The 22618-nt window shown below is 38.8% G+C and overlaps 2 protein-coding genes across 3 annotated transcripts in view; one reads left to right on the top strand and one right to left on the bottom strand.

Moving 5' to 3' along the window:
• The first annotated feature begins 586 nt into the window (after positions 1-586).
• LOC108773308 (mitochondrial enolase superfamily member 1) lies at positions 587-2519 on the top strand. Its single transcript, XM_018539068.1, has 6 exons — positions 587-687; positions 791-893; positions 1007-1122; positions 1205-1359; positions 1507-2099; positions 2209-2519. The coding sequence occupies exons 1-6, from the start codon at positions 604-606 to the stop codon at positions 2517-2519; spliced, it is 1362 nt and encodes a 453-aa protein (XP_018394570.1). The 5' UTR covers positions 587-603.
• An 859-nt stretch (positions 2520-3378) lies between these two features.
• The window catches only part of Psq (pipsqueak), a 38534-nt gene continuing 19294 nt past the window's right edge, over positions 3379-22618 (bottom strand). Inside the window, exons 3-8 of one of the 2 annotated variants that reach the window (XM_018539226.1) lie at positions 9827-10096; positions 8255-8384; positions 7654-7806; positions 5937-6275; positions 5182-5632; positions 3379-4767 (exon numbers count right to left, since the gene is read on the bottom strand). In XM_018539226.1, coding sequence (XP_018394728.1) covers positions 4563-4767; positions 5182-5632; positions 5937-6275; positions 7654-7806; positions 8255-8384; positions 9827-10096 — 1548 coding nt within the window. In that variant the 3' untranslated portion in view covers positions 3379-4562. The remainder of the gene's footprint in view (positions 4768-5181; positions 5633-5936; positions 6276-7653; positions 7807-8254; positions 8385-9826; positions 10097-22618) is intronic. The other variant, XM_018539225.1, reaches the window with a different exon arrangement.

The raw sequence follows: 22618 nt of genomic DNA, 5'->3' as shown, positions 1-22618 counted from the left end.
ATTATACATAATGTATAATTTAGACATGGTACTCTAGTAATTTAGATTTTCTTAGAATGTAACTAATAATGTTTCGAAAAACATACATATTTTAAATAAAAAAAAAATAAATAAAAAAAAAAAATGTTTATGACCTAAATAACTTTTTTTTAGAAAATGAACAAAAAATGTCGGTCATAAAAATTTTCTTGCATGAACAATAATATATACTATTGAATTTTATTATATTAAATTCGAAGTTACATACTTCCATCTTATGTCGGCTCGTAATGGCGATTATTATTTATTCCTTTATTGATTTATTCACATGAGCCTTATAAATTATTTTGTATTATTTTAAAAATAATAATACTCAAAAAATTCAAAACAAGAGTGTTTTATAAATTTGAATAATTTTTATAAGAGATTGATTTTAATGTAATTGTTAACTAATGTTTAACTTGATTTCTTATAGGTAAATATTCGTTTTACATCATATAGAAAATCTATTTATGTGTACATATTTTGAAAGAGAAGGTCATTATTCTAGAGGACATTATTTAGTCAGAAACATCGTTATTACCATCAGTTTGCGAATATCGTTGCTGTGAGCGGTACAGAAAAATGATAGACACAGAAATTGTCAACATGAAAGTGTACGATATAAGATTTCCAACAAATATGTGGAATACTGGAAATGATTCAATGGTAGGCATTACAATATATTAATTTTCTTAATAAAATATTTGTGTCTTCTTTTTATTTTCGAATTATTGTGAGGTTTGTATTTAACATAATCGACTCTTCACAGCATACGTATACCAACCATGCCTGTACGTATGTAATAATCCATACTAACACGAAATATAAAGGATACGGCATTGCAGCCACTTTAGGAAGAGGAAATGAATTTGGTACGTGTAACAATACTAACTTCTCTCTCTCTCTCTCTCTCTCTCTATATATATATATATATATATATTTCTCTCTCTGTCGTTTCCCCATTATTGATAATAAATTTTTATAGTGGTACAAACTTGCGAGCTTATGTCCAAATTCATAAAGAAACGAACGACCACAGAAATCTATTCAAATTTTGCATCATTTTGGAGAGAGTTAACAAACGACGTGGAACTTCGATGGGTAATGTATAATAAAACAAATCTATCAATTATATTAATTAATGTATAATATGATCAAGGTATGATTTATACGTATATTTTAGCTAGGGGTGGAGTGCGGTGTGGTACATTTAGCTACAGCAGCTATCGTGAATGCCTTGTGGGACCTATGGGCACATATCGAAGATAAACCCGTCTGGAAGCTGCTTACGGACATGACACCCGAACAGCTCGTTTCCACTGTGGATTTTAAATACATGTAAACTAAAATCTGTTATATGGCGTTGTTTGTGCTACACATTTGAAAACCATTGCATTAATTAAAAGACATTCGAATATTAATATTTCATATATTAAATTGTTATATTTAATAGTTGAAATTTCTCACATATCTTTTTTATTACAGTAGAGATGTGGTGACTGAGGAGGAGGCGATAGAAATGCTCAAGAAAGAACAGTCAAGTAAAGAGGAAAGGCAGAAGATATTAGAAAGTAAAGGATATTCGGCATACACGGCCGATATCGGATGGTCTTTCAACAACCAACAAATTAGAAGTGCTTGCAAAAAATTCAAGAAACTCGAGTTTAATGAGTATAAGACATATGTGGGTCCTACCATCTCCATGAGCTGGAAGAAGTGTAACCTGATACGAAACGTGATAAGCAAGCGTAAAGACAAGACATTGATAGTGGACGCGAATCAATTTTGGGACACGCCCGAAGCAATATTTTCTGTGAAAGGTTTCAATCAATTACATCCCTATTGCATAGAAGAACCAACATCTCCCGATGATGTTCGTGGACACGTTGATATACAAAAAGAACTAAAAATGTTTAAATATCCAGTACGAGTTAGTTGCGGCGAAACGTGCGCGAATCGCGTCTTATTCAAACAATTCTTAAAATATGGTGGAATTGATTTTTGGAACATTAACGTAGGCAGACTCGGTGGAGTTAATGAAGCTCTAGCTGTATACTTTATGGCAAAAAAACATTCAAGTAAGTTTGCGATTGACGATAATTATATTTCTTAGATTTCCATCATTCAGAGTGATATTTTGCTTAGCGAAATTCATTTCAATGCGAATTTCTCTTTTATTATTTATAGTACCGGTGTGGGGGCATGCTGGTGGAGTTGGCTTAGGCGAGATGAACCAACATCTTCAAATATGGAATTTTATTTGCTTAAGTGCACTCACGGATACTAAGATAGAATACACTAGTCATCAGCACGGATACTTTAAAGATCCTGTATTTATTAGAAACGCTGCTTACCTATTGCCTAATCGTCCAGGATTTTCGACTCAGCTTAAGGACAAATGCATTGTGCGATGGTCTTATCCAGAAGGTACACGATGGCAACATCTGATTAAAACAAAACGCTTCAAGAACGAACTTAATTACAAAACCAGATTTTAATAATACGAAAATACATTGCTGATATAACTAAATGGAATTCTTCGCTAAAAATTAATCTTTTTTGAAATAAATTTTCTGATTTATAAAATTTTTGTTTATTTGATTATAAACATTTTTTATTAATGTGTATTTTGAAAAAATATATTCAGTACTCAAAATTGTGTAACATTATTTTATAATAAACGTGTAATTTTGAGCAAACTGTGTTATAAAATTTTTTTATTCTCACAGTCTGTTTAACAAAAACGCAGTTTTTCATTTTCTGATTAATTTGTAATTAGATTTAACCTAATAATGTAAAAAAAATTGTATTTTTCTAGATATCACTAAAGTGATGGTTTTGTGATAGATCGATAAACTTTTAAAACTTATAAAACTAGTTTAATGATTAATTATAGCTAAAAATATAATTTTTATTATCAGATCAAATCTAATTACAAACCAGAAAACGAAAAATCATGGGTCTGTTTTTTGTTCTTGCACTGTCTGAACTAGTGCACACGGTGTAATAAGTTGAAGTGAAACAAATATACGTTTGTTTCATTTTAACTTATTGCGCCGTGTGTACTAGTTCAGGCAGTGCAGGAACAAAAAACAGACCCCATGTCTAGGAGTTATAATAAACAAGTGATTTGTCTATCTAGTAGAAAAAGATAAAAAAGGACGGAGTCTTAGACTTATATGAATCGAACGCTTTTTTGATTGCATTACTTTTTAATTTAAAATATATATAAACTGTACATATATATATATTTATATATTTATAAGTAGCATATATCTATATGTATATTTTTATGTAATATAATTGATGTGAGCATGATAAATTAATAATATGTGTAACATATTTATATAAGTGGCAGTTGAGCTGAGGGAATCTTAAATTTTTCTAAGAAACTGTTAAAAGCCGTATCTATCTATTCCATAAATATTTACCATCTTATCCATCGTGGAAAACTCATCTCTTTTTTATCCCTCTTTCATTGATGGAACAAATAAAACGGAAAAGTTGATAACACAAAAATTAATAAAGACCCTAGTTATTATCAGTCCATTATGTGAAATATGTTTTAAATTATTAGCGCAGTTTTCGTGAAACTCCTCATGTTACAACTGTCGAACTACAGTAACCAAAACACCGTTTTACCGGCACGAGTTGTTTCTATTTTCAAATTACTGACTCACTTTAAGTTATTTTGCTCAACATAAATAAATAAAATACGCTTGCTAATTTCGTGCAAAATAAAACGTGGAATACATCAAGAGAAAATAAAATAGTTCATATATCCTTTAAATCGCAATAAATTTTGTTCTTATATAATTTTGTTTCAGCCATTCGCATAATATAACAAATATCGCTTTTTTTTTATTACGTATTCAAATTTTGTGAATAGCACTAAATAATACATACGCTCTCATCCCTATCAACACATGCTCACGAATGTATCCTCATTACGCGAAATTATCATGAAAAAAACATTTTACTTCAAGAATTCGTTTGTGAATTCAAATGTAACATTTGGCGATGATGTAAAATGCGAGATTAGAATTTAAAGCTGCTTCAAAAAACCAATGCTATAATATTCTGTCAATTAACAAATGGTATTCCTTTTTTGCGTGTCTTCGCTTAACAAGAATACATACTGTCCATTGCAATATCTATTCTCATCTAACGCTTCATAGGTAGACTTACATGCTAAAAGTAGTTTTCGTTGGGGCACCCCCCTCGGTCTCTGTACAGTGTGCTCTTTTTATAAATAACTCTTATAAATTAGAATAATCTACGTTTCTTGTTTCGACGATAAAAAAATCATACAATGTACACACATAATGCTTGCTTACGGCAATCCATTTTTAATACTGCGGGTAAAATCTTCATTTTTCGCTATCATAGATGTGTGTTTTCATAATAGCATTCTCTCCGATCAGTATCTAATCTCTCAGAATGCCGCCCGCGCGTGTTTGCTTAAAGAGTTGTTTGAGGAGCTGCCGCGAATCGAAAAGTTCGGAGCAAGCTAACTTAATACTCTAGTAAAGAGGTAAGTTTCAACTGCCCGGGTAAGGCATTTGATCTGGAAGGGCGGATGAGTGATTCTGGTTAGGGCTCTGATGGAAATGCGGACTTGTACCATCCTGCGAGATATCACCGACGACTGGTTCCTCGTATTTGCCCCTTTTGAAGCGTCCGTATAATGACGAATACGGCAGATTATAATGGATTGCCGCTTGATTTATGCTCATGTGTCCTAATCTGTAACAGCAAATTTAAGAGCAATGTAAATATTTATTTTGCATTAGAAATTTGCATCAGTCATACAAGTTTCGTCCACTGTGTTCGACAAAATCGAACTTCACAAAAAATTTTTTTACAAATATTATAAATTTCGAAGATATATACAATAGATAAATATTCATACACTGTGTTCTGTAAAACTAAAAAAAAAAACAACTTTACAAAGAAACTAAGTTTTTTGCAAATATTTTAAGTTTCCAAGATATATAATATATGCAGTAAATAAAAAATATACAAAATAAATTTAATTTAATCCACACTAATTATATAATGTTTTCTCAAGTTGAATCATTGAAATATATCGATCTATTTGTATACGTTATTGAACGTAGAGAGTCAAGGTAGAGAAGAGTTTTTTTCATTTATTGATACCTGACTGCTTCGAGAGCTTCAGTCATAGCATCTTCGCTCCAAGGCGTAGGATTACTCCTACTAAGCTCGATTCCTTCTCGCTTGCATCTTCCGTAAAGAGTTCCCGTAGGTATACCGTATTCCGTTGACGCTCTCTGTACGGACGTCTGACCAGATCTTATTGCCTCTAAAGCGCGGTCTAGATCGGTAGGTGTCCATGTAGTGGGACTCGCGTTGAACGGTGCGGCTAATCTAATACCTTCCCTCCTGGCGATCTTATACAACGTGCTGGAGGGTATGCCATATGCTTTGGACGCCTTGTTAGCCGAAATGGAACCGGTACGCAACGCTTCTAAGGCATTGTTCAAACTTTCGTCACTCCAGGATTTCGTAGGGCCGTCTTTTTTCGGTGTATCGATGCCCAATCGATGCGCCCGTTGCCATAGTGTCGTCGAGGGAATACCGAATGTTGCTGAAATATTAAAATTGCACGTTTAATTATTTCATATATGGTATCACTAATACTACGAACTACATTTTTTAATAGATTTATATAATTTTTTTTGCTTTACACAAGTCGTTATGCATACATATAATACATTAGCAAATGCAATCAATGACCGTTACTCACAAAAATTTTAGCTCTATATACCTATACATATATAGTACGAAAAAATAAATCTTCAATTAAAAGTACCAATAATTTCTTAGATTTCAGATAACCATTGGTGATGAATATCCCGAATGAGAAGATCGAAATATATCTTTCTTCTTACCTGAAGCTTTTGTCAGGCTCATGTTGTGATTCCTCAGCGCTTCTAAAGCCGCATCCATGTCCTCCTGCGTCCACGACTTCGAACCGTGATGATGCGAGCTGGATTGTCCGCTGTGCCCCCTCGAGTTATTCTCACCCGAGTCCGACTGACCGGAGCTTCCCGATGGCATCAGTCCCAATAGCTCCGGTGTTATCATCATCATGTTATCGCTGTCGGCGGCGTTCTTTGAACTTACGCTCGCCCGATCCGACATGTGGCTATCTATGTCGATCGTGTCCGAGGAGTCCATCGTGTGCAGCGTTTCAAACTTGATCTTGACGCTGTCGCAATTCTGAATCTCTGTGAACAGATCGCGGAAAACAGGCATGACACGACGCTGCTGTTGGCGCTTTGCACCGAGGAAACTCGGTAATAACTTTCGCGACGATATATATCTTCACCGCGGGACTCACGAAAGTTTACTCGGTAAGCTTCGATGCTACCTGAGGATCGATAAGCAAGCGCTGTCGAAGGCGAAACTGGACGCGGAAGGACGCTAAATGAGGTTGCGTGGACTGCTGCTGCGGACCGAGCAACGCAAATCTAATCGCGACCAGTTAAGCATGATTAGGCCAATTATTTTGATTCCCTGTCCGCCTAATGACCGGCTGTACTTTCAGTCCGGTAATATTTTACCCCTCACCGCGCCCTAACGTCCGAGGGAAATGTACGACATGGACCAAGAAACCGCACGCGATGGGCAAAATAAGACACGATGATCATCTATCAGATGATCATACTATTATAACTGAATATATTTGATCATTAAGGTATAGCGCTCGCGAAAGTGACGCACATTCTAAGTCAATAAGAGAGAAAGCTTACGAAGAAATATTTTTAACTTAACACGTTCTTTCATGTTGGCGAATTTTAACTAATTTGACTACCACGTTGGTAACTCGCGATATTTTTGTTTGCTACATTCGTTAAATAACATATGTATTTCATGATAATTTAATTATAAATATCATTATAAAGAAGATGTGATCTAATGTACCAAGTACTGCATCATATATTATAAGTATAATGTATCAAGTACTGCATCATGTATCATAATTATGTATTCACGTATGATATAAACTATTATTCTATAATACAATTACGTTTTTTTTTATAGTCGAAACATTAAACGGTCTGAATGGAAAGTCCAGTGTGGGTCACTGGTGATCCATGTGACATGCGTTAAAAGGCCAAGTTATCAGTGTTATAAAATTGACACAATTAAACAAATCATTTTATAATTCTTTTATTCTTTTCCGATAAATTTCTCGATAGACCTATACATATGCTTACTAAATATTATTCTCTTGAAATTGTATTGTAAATTGTTATCTTGGAAATTGTATTTTTTACTGCATTTGCGTGCTAAAAAAGTCCTTCATACTTCTTAAAATATGCACATCGTTCTCCTTTTATTGTCTTTTTCATAACAAAGAAGCATCTCACGATATCTTTCCGCAACCAAGTCCAGTTAGAAGCTTTGTAACTATTATATGTCTGTTCTGATTTCATTTCGTACTGTTCGTTAGCAAAAATTGATTTAAAGAAAGTGAATTCATAAGGATTAAAAACAATTATTTTATGTCGTTTTATAGTCATGCACAATTGTAGCGATCGTCGTCGAGAACCGCTATTTTCGAGATAAGGAACGGTACTCGAGCAACGTAAAATTTTATACCTGTATGATGATCCGGATCCCTCAAGTGGGTGATGGTAGTGCCGACCAGAGTGGCGCTGGGTGGGGTAGGTTGGGTCTCGGGGGGCAAATCGACCTCTCCGGGATCTGGATGGTGGCCATAATGCCCTAGCCCTGTGTGACAGAACATGTCACCTTTTTATTCGACGTGAAAGGGATCCGTCCAAATCGATCTTGAAAACAGTAAATCGCCCCACACCTGGAAACTTCCGAATAATCGCGACGCAAGTGTCTTCTTGTCTTTTTTTTTTTTAAATTTGATCATAAGTTATTTATTTACTGAAATGCAAAATGCACATATTATATGAGATATATTATTTTAAAGCGTATAATATATATGTATATATGTATGTATGTATGGATGTATGTATGCATGTATGTATAAGATAAATATTATTTAAAAAAATTTGAATAAATGAAAGAGAGAGAAAGAAAAAGAAAAAAAAAGAATTGAAAATTAATACTGCAATTTTTCTGAAAATGAAAAATAGATTTACGTTTCACGAGAAATAGACAAGGAAAAAGAAAATAAAGTCCGACATATATCCAGGTGTGGGGCAAAAATCTCTATTGATCTACTTACTATTGTTACTCGTGCCGTTACCGTTGTTGTTGTTATTGTTATTATTATTACGTTGGCAAGTGTCCAGTACTACTGCTACTGTTGCTGTCTCCGTGCACTCTTCATCTTCAGCCTGCCAGTCCCGATGGTTCTGCGGAATATCCGGTACGAATTTAGCGTCGACCCTGACGAGATCGAACCGCGCGCCCGCCAACACGGGAGAACCATTGCGTTTGTACCTATGCCTCACTTCATCTTTTTAACGCGTTACAAGATCAATTTTCCATTATTGTTACGATCAAATAGACTATCTACTGCGATGATTCTCTTTTATAATATAAACAATTTTTTTATAATTACAGTGATCAAAAAACAAATTTTATTGAGCTCACATATGAATTCTGTCAAGAATTGAATATCAAATAATGAATCACGTTAACGAACTAATCTAACAAATGACGTCTGGCTACGCGTAATTAACTTAAGAAATTTTTTTAAAAATCTCAGAATTATTATATGTTATAAATGACCCTTCACCGATCAAGTTGGACTTTGAAGGCATAGTTAATATTTTGATTGTTATCTATCTGGTAGATAAATTTAAATTTGTAAAAAATATTAGGTGTCCAAATTAGTTCGGTCCGTTTTTTTGTGTTCAAAAATGCATTTATTTCAAAACAAAATTAATGAACAGATTAATTAAAGTATTGTCCATCGCTGGCTACTACTTTTTCCCATCTCTCGGGCAATTTTCGAATTCCATCTCGAAAAAATGACTGGTCTTTGGAGACGATCATCTTTTGGAAAACGGACCGAACTAATTTGTACTCCTAATAAGTAAAATATAATTTGACTTCTAAAAATTTATTATTAAAGCTTTCGCAAGAACTTCAGATTTTTATACACACAACTGATAAAAATCAGCACTAAAACACAAAGATCCAGATTGCTGATGGAATGTGCAAAAATTTCACATGATCGACGGACGACGGAGGTAAGTAATTATGAACGTCAAACATTCTTTCCGATATTTTTAAAACATCATTTAGAATTAAGTCTTGATAATTCGAATGCCAGCATTAAAGCTGAGGATTGAAAAGCTTAGTTTCTCTATAAATTTCAATGAGAAGTGATAAAATTCAAATGGAAAAGTGAAATTTAATTGAAACAGAAAGAGAGTTTGATCATTATGTAATTAAAACGTAATTAAAACCGATATTTGCGTATCAATTCCAATACCGTATACGGCGTATACGATAAATTGAATTTATGCACAAAGGTAAGGTTAGGTATATACTCTCTAAATTTTTTAGAATGAAATCTCACTCTGAAAAGTGAAGATTGAGCCAACCTTGAAAAAAAGTGACTCACTTTTTCCATCTTTGAGACTTCACTCTTTAGAGTGAGATTTACTCTAAAAGAGTTTTAGAGAATTTAAAGAATCTAGAGAATTAGGAATTCTACGTTTCATTGATTTTTTAGTTGAAACTCACGGTGAATTCTTTGATTCCCCCTGCATGTCATTGTTGGAATATCAGTGACTATCCATTGATTCAGATTTAAAGAGTGTGATTGTCAGGCCGACAAAATTACCTCTTTGTTATCACGGCTGTAATCGTTGGCCTCTTCCTCCTTGTAGCGATCGTAGTGCCTCGGATCGGTAGGACGCGGTTCGAATGTGGGCCGCTCGAGTCTGGGTTTTTTGTATCTCTGATGGTGCTTCTTCAGCTTCGTGTAGTTCAACCTCGGGGTGCCGGACTCTCTCGGCGGCGAGCTCAGACTTACGGGTGGCGGACCGTCCCTGTTCTCTGGCACCTCGCAGAGGCCCTTGATCTTTAGCTGGTCGGCCGTCTTCAAGAGCGACTGTGGAAGAAAGGGAAAACGCTATAAATTGCTAAAACTCGGCGTGTAACTTCAAAAGCAAGTTCAAAAGTAATGCGCCGTCTACAATACACGAAGTAAGAAGCACAAGAGTAAAGCACAAGAAATTGACCAATCACACTCGATTATTTTTCTCACATTCGACTGTGTGATTGGTAAATTTCTCACTCCGTGTATTGTAGATTGTACGGCGCATAACGTACCGCATTTAAACGATATCTACGCGATTTAAGAACTATTTAACGAAGAACATACGTAGTTGGGTGTGTGTGTGGTTAGTAACATATAATTTCTAAAACCATTAAGGTGCGGCCACAATAGAAGGAATAAGGAATAAGAAATCTTAACCTATCAGAAATCGGATACATTGGTATACATAGTTTCTGATAGGCTAATTTCTTATTCCTTATTCCTAATTCCTTATTCCTTCTATTGTGACTGCACCCTTAAACATGTGTGTTCCTTTAAGATTAATTAAAATATTATCTAAATTCTCTTAAAATATTCTCTAAAACGTTTAGAGTGAATCTTATTCTGAAGAGTGAAATCGCACTGAATAAGTTTAGCCTTTTTATTTTCTGATTAACTCATAGTCAGACTTAATCTTATGACAAAAAAAATGTAAATATTATATTTTTCTAGCTATCGTTAATTATTGAATTCCTTTAATTTTTTATCACACACATTATAAAACTATTAGTTCAGTGATTAATCATAGCTTAGAAAAATTTTTTACGTTATCATCAGGTTAAGTCTAACCACGAGTTAATCAGAAAAGTTAAACTTATTAAGAGATTTCACTTGCACTGATAAAAAAGATTGGCTGAATATGGCACAGCACTTTTAATTGGTTGCAGCGGCCAATTTTTGGTTGCTGCAGCCAAAAATTGGATACTGTAGCTAATTAAAAATGCTGTGTCACATTTTACCATCTAAATTACTGCAGCAGCCAATCTTTTCTTTTAGAGTGAGATTCACTGTAAACGTTTTAGAGAATATTTTATATAAGAATTCAAATAATATTTTAATTAATTTAAAAAAAACGATGTTTAATGGTTTTAAAAAGTTAAAAGAGGTTAAGTATAAACTACAAGTTCACCAGATGACGCAAAACCGGGCCTTAAGGATTAAGAATTGAACCCCCTCTTTTTCAAGACTGTGTCTTTGAAATTCAATTTTCACTCTCTTCACAGTAAGATTCCACTCGAAAGAATTGAAAGAGAGTATCTTAGTCGATATCTAAACAACGCATTTATTTATTTTAACTACGTGAGCTTTTGTATCAAAAATTACCGTCGAAGGGGGGATTTGTAAGTTAGCGTCTACCGCGTGGAGGAATCGCCACACGTTCGCCACGAGCGAGCAATTAATTCGTTAATTAACGGCATCGTATAATCGAGGTGAGCGTGTGCGGAAATGCGCGCGGAAACGCCGCGCTCGAGAATCAAGGCGCGGACGCGGAATAGAAAAATACTCATTTCGGTAAACCGCTTTGCGAGAGAGGCGGACCGCGCGGGTCCGGTCCGATTGGATTTGCATATTTCTCGCGCGAGAGCTCGTCGTCCCGGCATCTCGTTCCGCCCGGCGGCGGTGCAATTTCATCCCGCCTCGGCGACGGGCGTCGGCGGTGGTGGAGACGGAGGCGGCGGTGGCGGCGGCGGCGGCCGCGGCCGCGGCGTCGACGTCGAGCACCGTCCGTTCACCCACCAAATGTCGCTTCTGAAAATCAGCGCCCCGGCGATCCAGTTTCGACGATCCAGTTGCAACAATTCGACACGTCCACGACACCGGTTTTTCACCGATGAAATTCACTTCTTGGAAAACTATATCGTCGAAAAGACGCTTGTTCTCATTCAGCTTTCACGAACGTGCGAATTAGTCGGAAATTATATATTTGGGAAACACAAGTATTTTTGCGTAGAGAGACTCTGCGGAAATTTACAACTGAGTAAATATCGATCGAGTATTACCGAAGCCATCATATAATAAGAATGTGTGTGTAAATTATTTTGTAAAATAATATATGAATAAATATGTATTAGGATTTTTTTAAGTTTATGACTAATTTTCTCAAGAAGAATCAAATTCTAATTATAGAGCTAATCCAAAAAGGAGCTAGTATATTTGAATATGTGTATTTAAAATAAAGTATACGACGTATAAAGGTTCGTTACAAGTCCCCGCAATATATATATCCTCTCGAAGTAACCTTGAAATCTCGGCGCAAGAGAGGAGGAGAGGGAAGTTTAAGAAACGAATGAACGGCGAAACGAGGAAGAAGTGAGGTCACGAGGAGAAGAAAGATGATGGACGCCACCTCCGCGTGGCGTAACCGTCAAGTCGCGTGACTTCTCTGGATGTTAGAACGTCCACGTGGTCGAGCTCTATATGTATAAGGAGCTTGCTCTGAAGGATCCTACTGAAGGATGACCAAGAGAAGAAGAACGATGACGCCCGCGGAAGAAGCAAAAAAAAAAAACGAGAGAGAGAGAGAGAGAGAGAGAGAGAGAGAGAGAGAGAGAGAGAGAGCGAAAGAGAGAAGACCTAACGGCAGCAACCCTCGCACGCCAGGGCCTCTCTGTTCTTTAATCAAGCCGGGGGTGGCACGATTAGGCGGGGTCTGCGCGGTTGCCGGCGGCGTGAGAGTGGCACCGCGGTGGAGTAACGGCAAGGCAGAGGGGATGGAAGGAGGAAGAGAACTGAGGGACAGAGGCACAGGCAGGTTGCATCGGCGGGGAGACGACAGGGGGTGTCAGTGGCGGCTGGAACGCGTTGCGTGGGTGGAGAATCGGAGGGTGAGATGGCAGATCGGGCTGGATGGATTGAGAGTGCGACGAGGAAAGCAAGCGAGAGAAGGGGCGGGGGAAAGAGAGAGAAAGCGGCGACAAGAGTGAGATGGAAAGGAAAGGGAGAGAGAAAAATTCAGCGAAGAAAAGAGAGAGAGAGAGAGAGAGAGAGAGAGAGAGAGAGAGAGAGATTTTTTTTTGAGAGAGAGAGAGAGAGAGAGAGAGAGAGAGAGAGAGAGAGAGAGAGAGAGAAACGCATAGAGAATAAGAGGGTGACTGAGAGGAAGAAGGATGGCGCGGTCAGGGAAAGGGGTTGTGGAGAGAGGGCTGAAACGTGGCGGAGGCAAAAACGCCTGCAGGAAGAATGGGGAGGCCTCCAACGCGGCTGTCGCGGCCCCAGGGCCGTATCGACCACCCCCCCCAACCCCCGATACGCACGCACACTCGCTCACTCTCTCTCGTTTCTCTCGGTGCTCACAACGGCATCGACACCAATGACTTCCAAGCGTTTCCACGCGCGCACACGCGTCCGCCTGTCCCTTTCTCTCACCCAGTCTCTCTCTCTCTCGTACCTACGCTCGTTCGCCGGCTCGTTACGGCCGGGCGTGCACGGCCGCCCGAAACGTCCGCGGATCTTCGATCTCGGCGGCTCGGGAGTTTGATGGCGCTGGTCGGGTCGCGGGGCATGCGATAATCGAGCGTCTCCGTCGAGACGAATGAGAAAACGAGCGGACGACCACCCCGATGAGGACGACGACAATGGCAATGACAGCGGTGCGACTTTTCCCAAAGAGGACCGCACGCCTCGGTTCTTTATGCGTGCATTCCGAATCCGGAGCGTCAGAGACAACAATAATAACTTCTCATGAATGTATTAGAATGCTTGAATCTTTTTTAAGACGTCAGTGTTGGAAATTGAAGACGTGGTGGAAATTTAATCTCAATACTGCATACTTGGCATGCTAAATAGCATCAAATCGAATTAAGTTTAGGAGAATGCAAAAATGCGATATCATTACTTTCAATCTTTTCCCGATGCTGCACAATGAAAAAAATTTACTAAATTTTAATACATATTTCTTTGAATAGTACCAAATAAATATTTATTCAATAAGAAAATGATAGATTAAATTTATGGTTTTTATATTTTAAATAAGTATTTGTATAAATTTAGTAAACACTTAGAACAATTCAAACAAATATTTACTAAAATTTATTTATTCTTTTCAGTATAATGCAGATAATGTTAATTTATAAAGTTTGTTATAAAGTTTGATATTAATTTAAATGAATTACCGAGATCCAAAGATTTAATAGCGATATTTATATCTTAGCGTCAAGAAGGATCATATCATTTCAGAAATTTGTCAACATTTCCAAGTTTTCCCAGTTTTTCATGAAAGTGATAAAGTCAGCTGTTGAACAAAGTCAGTTGTAGAAAAGGTCTCCATACATCACTATTCTTCCAATGCTACAACCACTTTCACCGTGTAATTGAAGGACACTCGATAACAATGCATGACGCTTTATAATTTCAGTACACATTGTCTGTTTTAACAGCATTCGTTCTCTATCGGTTAATGGATCGGATTGAGTGATTCGCAATTGGGGCAAAATTGTCAAGTATCCAATTTTATCGCGCCGCAACTAATGGATTTGTAATATTAAGAATTGTCGTGTCGCTCTACTTGTTACAGTGTAAGAGTAATTTAACGCAATGCATCGCAATTATGGACAATTTATTGGTGAAATGTCTGTGTGTAAACATTCACATTGTGTACTAAATGTTGAGATATCACCGCCTTCAAATTTGACGCCCATATTCTTTACGGTATGCTTTAGCTTTAGAATTATAATTTATTATAAGCAACGAGGAATTAAAACGCAAGAAGTGCTTAACGATGATATAGTAATACAAAAAAAAGACAGAAAAATCGTCAGTGCACGAATTTATCCGCATCTCTGTGATCAAAAATTAAAAAATACTTCGATAATGTTGCTCGAGATTCAAACTTAATGAAAATTGATCAAACCTATTTCATTTATAAATAAACAATTAGCTTCGAATTATTATGCATAATACAGCGAATTAAGTAAATAAAAAATTACGCATTAACAGAAATTAAAAATAACGGTGATATAGATAATTGCAAACATTACAATCAACTTTATTAAATTTGGTTTTATATTATAGTGAATAATGTAAACCTAGTTACTCAATTAGACATGATTAAAACAGTTTCTTTAAAAAAACAGGGTTGTGTATACGGTTTAATAATGCGCTTGATTGTATCAGAAAACTGATAGATGTTCCGTAACTGTAAACGCACAAAGAGCGGATCTGTGTCCTCGCGAGACAGGCACGTTACACGATAAATCAAATTCGGCGGGGGCCACGAACGTACAACGAGGGGTCTCGTCCGTTGCAATGAAATTACCGTGCAATGAGCCGCATCTCCGTGTATCCGAACGAAATGACGTTCGATTCTCGGTGGAATTCCCTCGGTGGAATTTCGCTGGCGTTGTCGCTGCTCGAGTTCGACAGCAAAGGATGCGGAGAGGGATGTAGAGAGAGAGAGAGAGAGAGAGAGAGAGAGAGAAGAGCGAAAGAGTCGGAGAGTGAGGGAGGGAGTGGTGTATAGGTTTCGAATTGCGCTCGTGGAAAATGGCGTTTCGTAGTTCAATTAAATAAATAAAGGGCAGAAAAACCTTTGCCGACACGCGGTGCTTTAACGGCGACGGCACTTGGAGAACCACGGACGAAGGGTTGCACGCGCGGGGCGTATCGGGAGAACGAAAGGGGGTTCGTTGCGGGGGGTTAGGCGGCGGCGGCGGCGGCGGCGGCGGCGACGGTGGCGGCGGGGCGGGTGGTTGGTTGGTTGGTCGGTTCGGAGGTGGATGCATAGGGGTGGTGCCATCGGTTCGGAGGCAAGAGGGACACACCGCCACACCGGCAGAATCCGACCTCACCAATCAATACTTAGGGTTCAAGGGCATCGGCCGACCAATTATCCTGCGGACTAATTGATGCGAGACAGTGGCGAAAAAAGACCTGATTCTCTTTTCACTTCCCCGGCAGCTCCGGTTTCGGCTCGCGGGTGTTTTCTTTCGAGCCGTGTACGTCGATCGCGATCGATACACGCGAATTTCCAAATTCGTAAAAAGAATAAATAATTCTCGCACCGAGTAAACGATGTAGCCAGAAGTAATATATCCAGCCTAGCGAAGTTTCATTAGCCTCGTGCTTTCTCATCGTGAAAAAAAGATCAGTTGCCAGCTTCAATTGTCTTTTCGGAGGACAGTTTGCTTATATTTGTTTGCGGTGTAATTCGAGTTTTTAAAGTTATTACAACTTGCATTATCATACTCTGAATTGCCAAGTTAAGTTCTACCCCCCCGTGGTTTCTTCTTCAGGAAAAAAAAAACTTCTGGAAAGCGTGCTTATAAGACTTAAAGACGTAAAAAAGTACCTTGTACTTTCAAATGGAGGACATCTAATTCTGTAACATTACAGCGGTGTTCATGCAGTTTCACGTATGAAACAAACATGAAGTTGCGAGACTTTTACCAAAATTGTAAGTAAGGATCATCGCCAAACTTTCTGTAGTGCATTAAATGTTTCCTAAAACTGGTGTAGTACATATATACTGTACCTCCAACTAAAAGTCACCAGGATCGTTTTTCATTCGAGGAATCGCGTTTGCTGCAACAAGCATTTTTGCGTTAATGAATTTGCTTGTCGATGAAATCGATTTGTTCATTCGTTTCCGAGTTGATGAATAATTTACGAAAGTGTCAGAGCATCGGACACATGAAAAGTTCGTACGAGTCTAAGTACGAGAAATCCATTGGTCGAATCGGAAAGACTTCTCCGTGTTCGACTCGCGAGTGAAACGAGCGGCTTTCCTATACGAGAAGAAATAAGGGAGCGATTGAAGCGCGCAGGCGAGGTCCAACAGGTGCAAATCCGCAAAAAAGCTCGACCTTCGTGGAAAGGTTTCACGGAAATGGAAAGAAGGACGCGGTAGGAGGAAAGGCAATGGGAGCGGAGGGGTTGTTCGCCAAGAGAGCGTACTGAGGGAAAGTACGGTGCTTTATATAGAGAGAAGAAAGAAAAGAAGAAAAAGAAGAGAGAGAGAGAGAGAAGGAAAAAGAGACATGAGGCAAAAGCACGTCGGTGAGAAGAGGAGGCGCAAGGGGATCCCCCGAAGACGGTCGTAGGGTCGTCTCCACTATTACGAATACGGCGCCATAACGGAATTGATAATGTAACGGGCGTCACGAGTATAACATTCTCTCTCTTTCTCTTTCTCTTCTGCGTTGCTGCATAACCTCCTTTCTGAATGAAAGCGCGACCCTGGCCGCAGCACGTGCTCGCCTTCGAGTATAAACGTAAGAATACGACCAGCAGGTGTCTTTTCGCAGTCTTTCGCGAAGGTGCATTCGAGGGGAATGGGGATCGCGTAGGATATCTACATGACACCGAAGCATCAATATTTTGTCATTCGTTGATGACAGTGTTCCACTTTCGATTGACACCGTCGATACCGAGCTGATACGTATATCTTGAAATTTCTCTGGCATGGTGTATAATATATAATGATGCTTAGTTAACAAAGTAAAATAATAAATAGCAGAGATATATCGATGTTATTTTATTGTCAATACTTTATCTTGTCAGACTTTATCACTGTAGATACTAAAAAGAGATCAATATTTCGAAATATCTCGTGTGATGCGTATAGCGATGTAAAAAATATGACATACTAAAATAATACTTATTTTGTTAGATACTAAAGTATACTATTATTTCTCTTCTACTCGCATTAATTGTCACGAGAATACTTTTACAAACATTTCTAAACGTTAAATATGGATGGTACGTTAACGATTAAAAGATTGCAAGAAGAAAGTTATCAGCGAAACAAATTTTTTATATGTAACAAGATCAATTACGACACTAAAGCCCGTTTTTTTTTTAACCAATATAAATTAACTTTATAATCTTGTCGTTCAACTTCATCTTTTTCTACTTCTAAAAATTAAAAAAAAATAAAGAGTTCGAATTGAATTGAGATTAGAGTAAATCTACATTGGTGCCAACATAAATCTGTTGTACCAATCTGTCACAGAATTAAAATTCCTTTTTCATAGAATCTTAGCTGCGGTTATCCCCTGATTTTCTCGATAATGCAGATATAGATAAGGGAAGTTTAACTAGCTGCGATCCGCGCTACGATCAACAGTACAGGCGCAATCGGATATTTACGAATGTGGAGCAGAGGAGTCGGATAATGGGGGAACGGCCTGGCTTCGCCGACAGTTTAAAGGCCTCTCTCCTAAGAACTAGTCACCCTCGATTCGTGTCTCCAAGAAAAGAAGAACTATCTCCGTATTCTGCTTTTAAGTCCTGCGTCCGCGATGCTGGAACTCGGTCTGAGTTTCAGCACCGTGGACACGAGGCTTTACGAGCGCGTCTTCTCACTGGAAATTCAGCTGTAGATGCTCCAAATGTTAACAAGACGTATACTGTTTTCCGTCACGTATTTTTGGCATCGATTGCTTTTCATCGATCGCCCGCATGACAGTGCTATCAAACTCACTCAGAATTAAAAATCGCTGTGCTTTTCACGTACGTTGACTACGTTGAGAAAATGCTAAGCGATAAGAGCATTGCGTAAAATATTGTGACTTTCGTTTAACTTATCAATTACGTAGAACTATCATGAATTAATATGTATGATTGCGTTATAAATGCTCACAATTTTTTACGAAATCTTACAATTTCTTTTAAATTATATATATATTATTAATATTATTTCTGATCTGAGAACAGCGTATACTTTTAATACAATGGCCAACTAGTTTCGCCGTAACACAGTTTCAGATCCTCCCCCCTTATAGTATATAATTACACAGGATGTTTCTAAAATAGCGCCCGTTAATATCATATAGTGTCATTCCTGATGAAAAACTGAATCGAAAAGTTTTTTACCATTTTATAATTTTCGTAACAATATTTTTTTTAGTTACCCAATGAGCAAAATGTCTACTCGCATAAGACAACTTCAAAATATCGTTAAGAGTACATTAAGAAACATCTTCAAAAATTTTAGATAAGGAGCACTGAAAAATGTCTTAAAATTGTCCTACGTGTCGATTTTATCCGTTTATTCGGTAATTTTTAGAAATTAATATTACTCGCTATTGCGAAAATTGCAAAATGGTACAGGATTTTTCGACTCAGTTTTTTTTATCAGAAATAGCACTCAGTGAGCGTTATTTAAAAAACACTTAGTATAAAAAAAGTGTAATAAAACATATAAAATCATATTATATTTATATATTAAAATATTTTTACAAATTCTCAAGTTTCTCAAAGTAAAAAAAAAACCTATATAATTGATATCTCTGGGTAAAAAAAATGAAAAATTTTGTCGTTAAAATTCTCAAGGAGCGGGTTATAAATAAAAAATTGTAATATCTATGTTCGGAGTCATTCTTTGATATTAAAGAGTTAATATAGTTAAAGAGCAATTCGCGATACGGTGTGTACGCAGCTTAAGAGTCATCGGCAACACGTGTCGTCATTACCTTACATATCGCTTCATGCAACGACGTTATCCCACGAAACAATACATCCATCATAATACCAAAGAAAAATCGTAACGTTATCAGTCTCGCAACATCAAGGCGCTCGTTGTTAATTTATTTATTTTAGTAACTTAAAAATGTGCCCTAAAAATATCCGCGCGAAAAAAGTAGTTTAATTTGGCAAAAATAGGACAGGCACGACTAGAGAGATTTTTGGTAAACCCATTACTTCTATTGTGTTTTATTTAAATAAATAATATTCTTCGTATTTCGTATTGTATCTCATAAAAATTCGACAAGAGATTTATTAAGTCAAAGAAATTGTTAAAAGGTTTTGCTACACAATTTACAACAGTTGCAAAATTTATTGCCGTATATAAAAGTGTTTTGTTTATTGTCTCATCAATAATTCTCGTATCGACACGATTCTTCAACATTTGTCATCCAATGTTCCGTAATATCGTCAATATGCCGGACGTTATAAAATTTTCCGTAATATTGTTTCAATCTCGGAGTATCGAATCGAAGCATGCAAATTCACTAAATTCATCAATTCGCGAAAGATACAAATTGCTGTCGAGAGTAGAAAATTCAAATTAATTGAAATTATCGGATTATACAGCTATTAATTCTTTAGTCTTCCTATTGCCTAATAAACGTGGACAGATCTCGTAAGAATTGACGAATTTCTGGATCGAAATGAATATGTAAAAACTTGCCTTCGTGACTCGAGAGCTCATATTCTTTGTCTCTCAAAAACGTGAATATATACCTGTTTTATTATATAGAATATTTATTTTACTAAAAACAATACAACTGACGACAATTCGAACAAGTCTCAGTGATGATAGACTTTATGAATATCAATCTCAACTGCAGATTGATTCATGTCTCGTCTCTTTACAGATTAGTACTTCAGCAACGATATAGACAAAGAAGGAAGGAGGATCGGTTAGCATTAGCCGATGCGATGGTGAAACCGGTCCGACAGCTACACGTCTACTCGCGACTAAAAATCGCGCGTGTCAATTGCGATAGTATGTAGTCGTGTGGTTTTCTTAGTGTTGATCGCGGTAAACGTATTCGTCGTCGTTTTGGTCTCACAAGTGTAAACACATTCGCGAGTCGTTCGAGGAAAAGCCATTGTGAGACCCTCGAGTGAGTGAATTCGTATCTTTGAACGTAAAACACATTCGTCATACACAAATTTGTTTTATTCATCAAAATTAAATACCTAATTTTTCTGGTTCTTATTAATTAATCTATATCAAGCTTCATCTTTTCTTAATATCTGCAATTAATCCGTACAAAGTATCACGAAGTATTAAGTATTTTCCTTTGTTGAGGTAAAATATATTTATAAATATTTTGGGAAAAATACACTCACACAGACACACACACGAACTTATTAAAGCATAAAAACAAGCGCTTGAAACAGAGCACATCGAAACGATTTATATAAATTCTGCTAAACAATATGTGTGGCGACTTATGAGTTGGCGAACCAGTTTGCACATCCTACACACACATACTTTTGTGTGTGATCTTCAGCGTGTACCAAAGCGCGTCGAGGCGCATTTATCAAATTCCTAATCAAACTTGATGATTTTCTTCTCTCGATACAATTTACTTCCTTCGTCTTTTTCTAATTCTTATAGAATTGAGCCGCGATTAACGTGAAATTATACATCGAAAAGTGGGAGGATCGACATTATACGTTTGAACTTCGGTGGAGGCGAAGTGCAACGAAGCTCCGGCGACGAGAACGTTCCACGAGCGAAACAAATCCGGATCGCGCCGAGACGGGGCCGATGTTGGGGAGGCCGACGGCCGCGACCGGCGCATACTTCTGCAACGAGCGTTGTGCGTCCGGCACAAAAATATCTCGAAACGGCGCGGCGCGCGGCGGTTCCGTCGTTCGGCGTGACGTGTGCGCGCTGACTCTACGATCGTTTGAGATTCGACACGGCACGGCGCGACGTGACGGAACCCTCGTACCCGCATAAAGTTCACCCGTCCCGTTCTCTCTCCCTTGTTCTCCACCACCCGCCGTCGTCTTCTTCCTCTCGCCGATGATCCACCGAGGGAGCAATGCCCATCGCCCTGCAGCGGCCGTCGAGCGATATCGCGGCGCGACGCGACGCGACGCGCTGCTTCTCGCGAGAGACGACGCTCCGGTCTATCGTATCCGGGTGCGAAGGAAGTTATATCGTTTATCACTCACCTGGCTGCGGCGCTCCGTGGGCGAAGGGTCCCTCGTCGAGACAGAAGAAGAGGAGGAGGAGGAGGCGGAGGAGGTGGCGAAAGAAGAAGAAGAGTAGTAATAGTAGCGGCGGTAGTAGTAGGAGGAGGAGGAGGAGGAGGTGGAGGAAGTGACGGCCGGGAAGCAGACAGAGGACGAGGAAAAGGAAGAGCGGAGGAGGAGGAGGAAGAAGAAGAAGAAGAAGAAGAGAAGACGGCGGCGACGACGGGCGAGAGGGAGGACGACGCGGAGGTGGAGGCAGAAGTCGTCGGGAAGTCACTGCGAGAAAACGTGTCGCGGTGATCGTCGCCGTGGTCGTCGACGTGATCGTTCTCGTCGTCGTCGCCGTCGCCGTCGTCGTCGTCGTCTTCGTCTTGGTCGTCGTTGTCGTTGCGGACGACGACGCAGTCGCGAGAAAGCCGGCCGAAATACGCGGGTACGAGGAGATTACGAGCGCACAGAACGAGAGGATAATTCCTGGCAGGGCCCGATCTCCTACGCGGCGAAGCCCAACGAAAGTGAAATGGCATTCGGCGCTCCGTGCTGAGGACGCACGGCATTCGGAGGAGATGAGGAGGACGCGGCGAGCAGGAGGAAGCGGCGGAGGAGGAAGAGGTGGAGGAGGACGACGAGGAGGAGGAGGAGGAGGAGGAGGAGAAGGAGGAGGTGGCGGAGGTAGAGGAGAACGCCGCGAAATTCGCCGACGGGAACAAGGACGGATTCAGCGCGCGCTCGAGGAAGTGGCTCGCGGGGGATGCGTGCTCGACGAAGGACAGAGAGCGAGTGAGCCGACGACTTGCGCGCGGCGTGAGGCCAGAGAGAGACCAAACGTACCTGACCAAGCCGCGTTGGCGGGGTATCGCGTCGGCGGGAAAGAGCGAG

The sequence above is a fragment of the Cyphomyrmex costatus genome, unplaced genomic scaffold, assembly GCF_001594065.2.
Source record: "Cyphomyrmex costatus isolate MS0001 unplaced genomic scaffold, Ccosl1.0 scaffold205, whole genome shotgun sequence".
In the NCBI taxonomy this organism is placed as follows: Eukaryota; Metazoa; Arthropoda; class Insecta; order Hymenoptera; family Formicidae; genus Cyphomyrmex; species Cyphomyrmex costatus.
Note: the sequence above shows the minus strand (reverse complement) of the source record. Positions and strands in the feature narration are given on the sequence as shown.